This window comes from Eptatretus burgeri, chromosome 2 (genome assembly GCF_056783735.1).
Source record: "Eptatretus burgeri isolate ZD-2024b chromosome 2, Ebu_testis_v1, whole genome shotgun sequence".
Taxonomy (NCBI): Eukaryota; Metazoa; Chordata; class Myxini; order Myxiniformes; family Myxinidae; genus Eptatretus; species Eptatretus burgeri.
This window is the reverse complement of record NC_140962.1, coordinates 69354027-69362673: the sequence shown is the minus strand read 5'-3', so window position 1 is coordinate 69362673 and position 8647 is coordinate 69354027. Positions and strand designations below refer to the sequence as shown.

Genomic DNA, 8647 nt, shown 5'->3' with positions numbered 1-8647 from the left:
CATTGGAATACGTCTACATACGTCGATGTGTGTTGGGGCTACGTAAAGAATTGGTTCAAAGCACGTCAAACATAGGTTAGAAATAAGTTTCGCGTAAAAAAGACATTACCGCGACGTGTTTCGACTTATGAGTAGCTTATAAGTAGCCTTTGTGGACGTGTGTAAGCGTCCACATATCGTGTGTAAAACTTATCCTCATCGCATGCGAACGTGTGTCATACGCCGAGTACGTCGTAAAATTTTGAACATGTTCAAAAATTCTTGACGTACTCTACTTACTACGACGTATGATAGCGTATTTAGCGTTCTACTCGCGCATACCAAACTTACCCATACCGTATTCGACGTGCCCCAACGTTTTAGACACACTTTTTGTTACGTCGGCATACGCTGGCAAGATCGCCAAGGTGTGACCGCGATTTTGACCCTTCCATTTCTACGGCAGTTATGATTTGAATCGTTGTGCGTCAGCCTTTTAATAGGCTACGCCACGACATCGTCGGCGATGCGTGCAATGCGCTATGCCTGAGTTAGACTATCGTTGGGCATCGGTTGTGTAGGCCGACAACAGGTTCAGCATTCTTTGGTATAAGTTATCTATAACACAACGAAACGTTCTGTGTAGTTACCAATGCGTTATACATAAGACCAAGTCGCTATGAATACGTCCGAATATTTAAAAAAAACATCAAAAGTTCAACGTAAGCCAGCGTTTTACATAAATTTTAACACGTTGCCATCGCTGGCTAAAACGTCAAGGTGTGACCGGGCCTTTAGCCGGGAATTTATTCCCAACGGTCCGTTCGTTTCGCCGGTCCGTCAATGGCAGTGTCGCTCGGCTGCATCCGATCCGGTAAAGTGATATGGTTCGGACAAGGCGTACTGAGGGCATGTTCCCCAGTAATTAAATCACGTGATTAATATCTATATCTATATCTATATATCTATATCTGGTCAACCCATAGACGGGAGGACCCTCGGTTACGCAGTTGAGTTATTGGCATTCATGGTCGGTTAGCGACCCGCCGCGTCACGGCATCATCCGTGTGTGATGGCCTACAATTCCGGGGAGTCTGGTGGGAGCAGAGACAGCTTCCCCCCCCCCCCCCACCAGTAGTCTTCTCGCCCGACCCCTGGCCAGCAATAATACACACACACACACACACACACACACACACACACACACACACACACACACACACACACACACACACACACACACACACACACACACACACACACACACACACACACACACACACACACACACTGTCATGTTCAGGTCGGTTAGCATCGACCTGGATGGATAGCCAAACGGTTTTCACTCGGAGCTGAACAGCAGAGATCCTTGGAGAATATGGCGCACGCGAGACGGGAAACAGCGGAGGCGACCACAAGAATGGAAACACACGGGTTTATTCTCGAACCCACAATGAATAGACGAAAACATGTAGATTGAACAAGTAATGGTTTGATGAACATAAATTAAAGATTTATTATGAAAATTACTCAAGCGTGAAAATGAAACATGAGGTAAAACTAAATCCTAATTTGAGTCGTCTCCACTCAGTCACAAAAACAGACAAGGGGAAAGATAGAAATAAACTTCCTTTCCTTTCAGACAGGAAATCCGAGCCGTATCCCTGGACATATCACGTGCTTTTGACACAGTCTGGCACCCTGCCCTACTCACCAAACTCTCTTCCCATGGTATTCAAGGCCATCTCCACTCATGGCTCGCAGACTTCCTCTCCTGTCGCAGTCAACGTGTGGCCCTAAATGGAGTTCTTTCATCCCCTCTTCCTGTGCAGGCTGGAGTTCCTCAAGGTAGCGTTCTGGGGCCTGTTCTTTTTCTGGTTTTCATCAATGATCTCTCGGACTCTCTGGAAAATCCTCTATTTCTCTTTGCCGACGACTCCACCCTCTGCCGTACCATCTGTCATCCCTCAGACCGGCAAGCAGCAGCTTCTTCACTCACTGCAGATCTGGATAAAATCACAAACTGGTCCAACACGTGGAACATGTCTTTCAATCCAGACAAATCTCACACTCTCACTATGTCTCTTCGAAAGGACCGTTTACAAAACCCCCCCATCCACTTTCTCAATAATCCTCTGGAAGAAGTCTTTTCTTTCAAGCTTCTAGGTCTCACTATCTGCCATGACCTTTCCTGGGAAAGTCACATTTCCAACCTCGCCTCAAAAGCCAGTCGCCGACTGGGAATCCTCCGTCGTGCTAAGTCCTTCCTCGGCCCTCTTGAGCTCCTGACCACTTACAAAGCTTTTGTCCGTAGCCTGATGGAGTACTGCTCTCCCCTCTGGGCTGGTGCTCCTGCCTCCCACCTTTCTCGGCTTCACGCTGTCGAAACCAGGGCATTTAAGATCATCGGCATCTCCCGCAATGAAGCTGAGTCTTTGGGCCTCTCACTCAATCACCGCAGGTTGGTCGGTGGTCTTTCTGTCTTCTACCGACTCCTCTCCAGCCTTGCCCCCCCTGCTCTCTCTGCGATTTGTCCCCACTACATTTCCACAGGGCGCTCAAGGTCTGCCAACAACTCCCTTCTGGTAAAACTACCAAAATCACGAATCACTGCTCATCTTCACTCTTTCATTCCTCTTTTTTCCCGCCTTTGGAATAAACTTCCTCACTCTATTCTTTCCCATTCTTCCCTCCAGGCTTTCAAAACAGCTGTTCACCACCACCTCTTATCTTTCCCCATCCAAATCCTCGATCTTTTCTACCCCCGATAATCCACCCAAGCCCACTTCCTTCATTTCTCCTGCTTTCCTTCCTGAAAGTCCCTGAAATGTCCATCTTCTCTTCGCCATGTTCCCCGTCCCATCCCCATCCCTCTCCCTTCCACAGTTCACCTGTGTCTGTTCCCCACTGTTTTGTCCCTTCCACTCCCGCCCCTCTTGTCTCATGCCTCCTTGCTGTGAGTTGTGTGTTAGCTCTCATACGAGCCTCGACCAAGGTATACAAAAAAAATAAAAAATAAAATCTTCCTTTTATGCTGGCACTTGTCTTTGTATTCAGCGATGGCCGTTTTGGAGCCTCACTGTCGTCAAGCCTTGAAGTCACCACGGGAGAAAAGCACAAAATGGCGTGGAGTCAAGCTCCGCGCGGGAAACACTCCAGATGGCCCGAAGATGCTCTCCGTGGTCACCTACGCGAGACCATTCGTGCGGGTGGTCCTTAATGCCAATAGCCCACCAGGCAACGTTAAAGTTCCTTCTTCCGATCGAAATTGCCGACACCGCTCCTCCTTCAGCACCAGGCCCGCTCACAGCAAATGGCATGGCCTTCCTCTTCGATCCTCCAACAAGGGATACTGCCGAGTTTGACCTGAGAGACGCGCTCCTCTTCTTCTCTTCCTCTCCTCCCAAAGCGCATAAACTTCACGGTCCAACCAAACAGTCAATGGCTGGCATCATACTCCAGCACGCAAGCAAATTCACACAACACGAACAGCGAGAATCGTGCAGCCTTCTTGACTGTGCAGAGGAGAGCCTTCTTGACTTGACTGTGCAAATTTCACCTCAAAAATAATTGGTGATTGAATTCATTGACCAAATATGCAACTCCCCTTCAAATTTTAAAGTTAATCAGATGAAAATTATAATTATTATAATTTTGAACCCTCTGTATTCCAAACTGCCATTTCCACTCAAACATCCTCCCTCTTACATCACACAGACCAATCATCAGCCTTGGGGATGTGGCCTGCCCTTGGAACGGGGTGGGGGGGGGGGGAGGCGGGGTTCAGCCTGCCAAGCTGTTGTGCCTCTGCATCACACACCAAGTCCAGCGTTGTGCCTCTGAGCAATGCAAATTTAGCAAATAAAGATAAATACTACCACTCATTTATTGCAGATAAAGCAATATATTTGAGCCACCAACGTGTACTTAATATGAAAATGACCAATAAAAGTACTACCGAGTAATATACAATTATTCATTCTCATGTTTTCCATTCTCAATTATTCAAAAATTTACACCCGCAATAGACTTGCACATGCTACACTTTATGTGTGTGATATCTCTCTCACAGTTGCAAGTACAGAAATAAAATGTTCATTGCCCAAGATAAAAAATTTTTACTTTCAGAGTTTCACTGCTAAACTATGCACCAAAACACACCTCACATTCGCAGTTTTTTCCCCTGGCCCGGTGGTGCTGGATGTGCCGAGACAGACACCAGAAGCATCCACAGCCTTCCATTTAGCCTTGTTTACACTTCCAGACTTGCACACGGTCATATCAGATCTGACCTTGGGCGATTTTGGATTTTTCGCTGCAAGTCAAATGCAATCATTGTAAAAAGACAAAACAATGACAAATGACAGTCAAAACAAGAATCACGAAAAGACTTCTGAATGAAAAATGAATCAATATGTCCCCACTCACCAACCCCCCCCCCAACACGACCACCACCACACTCCCCACCCCACCCTCCCCCCCCCCCAATCCACTCTGGTCCTTCCACGCCCTCCTCCTCCCCCTCCTCCTTCCTTCCCTAATTTCAACTTCCACGACTATGAAGGAATTGTACTGCACAACAGAAACTCAGCATCGATGTTACTCCATTTCAACGTTGATAGTTCTGTTTCACATATTTACCTCTGTCACTGAAGGTGAAGGAGTTATGTTTTCACCCCTTCCTGTCTGTTACTTGCAAAATCGAATATTTTTCAAGTGTATTGGTCAGTCGATTTTGTTATTCTGTCTGTCTGTCTGTCTATCTGTCAATCGCCGACAGGTCACAATTCTAAACGGATTGTCATGAAACTTTACCAAGTTGACGAGGTAGTCTCCACTGAGGAGCCTATTGATTTTGAGGAAAAAGGTCATCTTGAGGTCAAATTTCTAAATTGTGTCACTGAATTGAGAAACCAACTATTTGAGGTCAAAAGGTCAAAGGTCAACTCAAGGTCAGCTTTCTAAAATCATCAATTTTTATCTAAAAAATCGTCTATTTTCATCTGATTGACTTGTAAATTAAACAGAAATTGCAGAGTGCATTACTGAATTGGGAAGCTAACTATTTTGAGGTCAAAGGTCAACTGAAGGTCAAACTTCTAAAATCATAAATTTCAATCCAAAAAATAATCAATTTTCATCCGATTGACCTGAGCTTTGATTAAGATTGTCAATTTTAATCTCAATGAAATGGACAATTTGATGTATCCATGGCAACCTTTGGAGAGGGGGGGTGGAATTTGCAAGTATTGGGCTCTGCACGATGTATTTTTCTTGTTTGTCTGTTTGTTTGTTGGTGTGCAGGATATCTCAAAAATTTGTGGACAAGTTGGGTATGTGACAAGGACGAACTGATTCGATTTTGGCGAAGATCCGGATCCGGATACTCAAATTTTTTAAAGTGAATCTTCACCATTGAGAGATCGTGCGAAACCAATATATAGCACGATATCTCAAAAAGTTGTGGACGGATTCGGACGAAACTTGGTGGACAGATTGAGAGTGTGACAAGGAAGAATTGATTCAATTTTGGTGAAGATCCAACTCTTGATCTGGATATGAGAATCATTTGATTTTTAAAGTGATTCTTCACCATTGATAGGGCCAAAAACGATATGGTACTGTATAGATAGCATAATATTTCAAAAATGTAATGGGCCCGATATGTTTTCGTGGATCAGACATTACGTGGCGGAGATATTCGCTCCACCGACTGCCCTTCTAGTTCTCCCTGTGGTGGCTGTTTTCTGTTGCCATAGGAATTGAAATCATGTTTTCAGTGAATGAAACTTTTTCGAAGGCGGAAAATTGTTTTTGATGACCCAACATCCAAAAACGTTAAAACATATCACATAGAAAATAAATTACATACCTTTCTTATTGTAGAAGAATATCCGAATCGTTTTTCCTTGTATTTTACATCCTTTATTTTTTGCCTGAAGAGCCGATTTCTGGAGAATAACGGGGGGAAAAAGGTAGTCAGCCCTTTTTTCCATTTCTTGAATATTCTCAGATAATCTCTCAACATACAATATTATTTAAACACCATTAAGAGAATATTGCTTACATGATTCTCAAACTGAATTATGGCGTGCTGGTGTTGTCGATAAAAATGACATTGATGTATCTTCCCAAATACAGAGAAGTACTCGAGAATCGACTCCTTTTTGACATTACGTGGAATTTCTCTGCAAATGATCACTTTGTTTTCCTCTGTCAATGTGAACAGATCGCTGCTCTCAGAGCTCCGTTTGCGTCGTGCAATCGTTTTACCCATGCTGCCTTGAGATGCTGCAAACAAGGTCGCAGACTTTCAATTGCACGTCGTCGTCATCATCATCATCATCATCATCATCATCATCATCATCATCATCATCGGTTTACGGCCGTTCCCATGCTTGCATGTGTAAGCCAAAATTTCATTCACTTCTGCCAATAAACACAAAAATATACCAACGTAATTTAAAAAAAAGAAAAACAAGATTAATTATTTATCAGGCCAAGTTTAAAACTCCCTACGGTTCTCCTGTGCCGAGGCTATAAGTGCAGTTATTCAACCCGAGTAGTAAGAGATATTCGAACATGACCAAGAAACAATGAACTTCTCACCTGTGCGTACTTTTTCTCGTGCCCGAAGAAACCCGCCAGAAACGCACTTTGATGTGTTCCATCGTGTCAAGGTCCCAACCTTTGAACGCCCCATTTTGTTCATAACTTGCACCTCCTGCGTGTCCTCCTCTTCCACCAAGTTAGACATGATGTGTTCCTGATCACTTGATTCATTGGGAGTTGGTTCATAATTTGATGTGCCACATGGTAAATGGCTACTGGCACCTGCGATTGTTACCGCTCGTCTTTCACTCCGTGTCATCCTTCTCTGACGACCTCTCTCTTGTTCTGTTGCTCTCAGCTTTTCATCCCGAGAGTCCAAAACCAAGCTTTGGTCTTCGTGAGAAAACTGACCAGCCTTACATTCTGCTGTCCTATCCTCTCTCTTGATCTCTTCAACATGACTCCGCTTGGCATCACTAATGGCTCGTGTAAACAATAAACCTCGCTGTGGTAACCGAGATGTCCTCTTCAGCGTAGGCTTTGAGGTTCCAATGGGTTGTTCATCTTTTGGCCAAGGAGATCGATCCCTTTTCTCGAGGTCATCCCACCCATAATTTCCAACCTCAAAATCTGGATTCAAACGGTCTTCTGCCTGCTTTCCGGCTAAAGATTGAGCAAAAGCTGGCTTCGTAAAAAGAGCACTTGTATCTTGCAAAGGAAGAGGCAGAGAACCAACACCTGTTGACAAATCAACATTTTGAGAAGAATATACAGTCTTTGTAATTGGAATCTGAAAGCGTGGTACCATCCCACTTCCTGATGTGGTTCCAAAATGTGAAAATCTGAAATCTTTGCTCTTCAGCCATCCAAATGCATTGTCATCACTTTGCTTCATGTCTATCTTTTTACTATCATCTGCTCCAGCCACCTCTGCTGATGTTTCCGTTGTCGTATCGGCGTCAAAAATGCCTAATGATGAAGGCCAATGAGAGCTACTTTCAACTGGTAACCCAGCAGTGCATTGAGGTGGAGAAAAGGATGTCACAGTCATTGCTGCAGAGTGACTGGGATGTGACACATTTTGGCCAAACATCATGCCAGAGAGTGTCTGGTCAGATGCACAATGTTGAGAAACGGCGATCAAGGAATTTGAGGGTTCACCGAAAGTTGTTGTAGAAGCAATTCCAAATTGTGGTGCAACATTTGTAACTTGCATGAAGTTTGAAATAGGTGAACCAAAACTATTTACACCACCCAATGACTTCCCATAGCTCAACCCAAGTGGTGGAGCTTGCACAAAAGACGAGTGCGCTCCAGATGCTGGTGGCTGTGCAACGCGTATCTGGTTATGAACAAGAACAGACTGATTTGACTGGGCATGGGAAGTCGAAGGAAAATCCACAGTGGACATTGGAGAAGGGGCAAATGCAAGAGCAGAGACACCTTGTGTTGCTGCTCCATCCTGACTGGGAGTGGGCGTACAGGTTAATCCAAATGCCGGTGTCATAGGCTGACCAAATACTGGAGCTAAAGACTGACTAAAAGGATTTAACACACGTTGACCAAATGCTGCATCACCAGTCTTTACGAATGGCACCGTGGAGGTTTGCAGAGAGGTTGTACCAGCATCTGCAGCCTGTGGAAGCATGGACCGTGCAACCTGCATCTGCCCAAACATGGGCCTGCTTTTTGACTGTTTAACGGCAGCAAGAGATATGTTTGTACCTACATTAGGTTGAGTCTGTACAAAATTGGACATCATCCCAAACGAACTGACAGATGGGGCCACGGATTGACTCAGGGAAGAGACAAGGGGCTGCCCAAATGCTGGGGGTTGTTGGGAGTTCATTATTTGACAAGAGCTGCCAGTGGTTGAAGAAATGCTAAACAAACCACTGCTTGTTGAAGTGGTGTTTGTTTGGTTGCTTCCAAAAACAGGAAACCTTGAACTTTGCATGATATTAAACGGATAATCCAGCACATTAATATATCAAAGTTGAATGGTTTTGATATCCAAAGTGGTTCTTTTATAGCAAACCTTGGATTTTCTCAAATGAATCCTGTGTAAAACATCAGCCTGAAAATAAAGAAAGAGACAAATGTTGAGTCATATAAC

The 8647-nt window shown here is 44.5% G+C and overlaps 1 protein-coding gene across 6 annotated transcripts in view; it reads right to left on the bottom strand.

Moving 5' to 3' along the window:
* MCM3AP (minichromosome maintenance complex component 3 associated protein) overlaps window positions 1-8647 on the bottom strand; it is a 140971-nt gene that overhangs the window by 111105 nt on the left and 21219 nt on the right. For 4 of the 6 annotated variants that reach the window (XM_085869667.1, XM_085869666.1, XM_085869665.1 and 1 more), the window contains exons 2-5: window positions 6589-8608; window positions 6047-6270; window positions 5852-5930; window positions 4141-4294 (exon numbers count right to left, since the gene is read on the bottom strand). In XM_085869667.1, coding sequence (XP_085725793.1) covers window positions 4141-4294; window positions 5852-5930; window positions 6047-6270; window positions 6589-8488 — 2357 coding nt within the window. In that variant the 5' untranslated portion in view covers window positions 8489-8608. The remainder of the gene's footprint in view (window positions 1-4140; window positions 4295-5851; window positions 5931-6046; window positions 6271-6588; window positions 8609-8647) is intronic. The other 2 variants (XM_085869669.1, XM_085869670.1) reach the window with 2 other exon arrangements.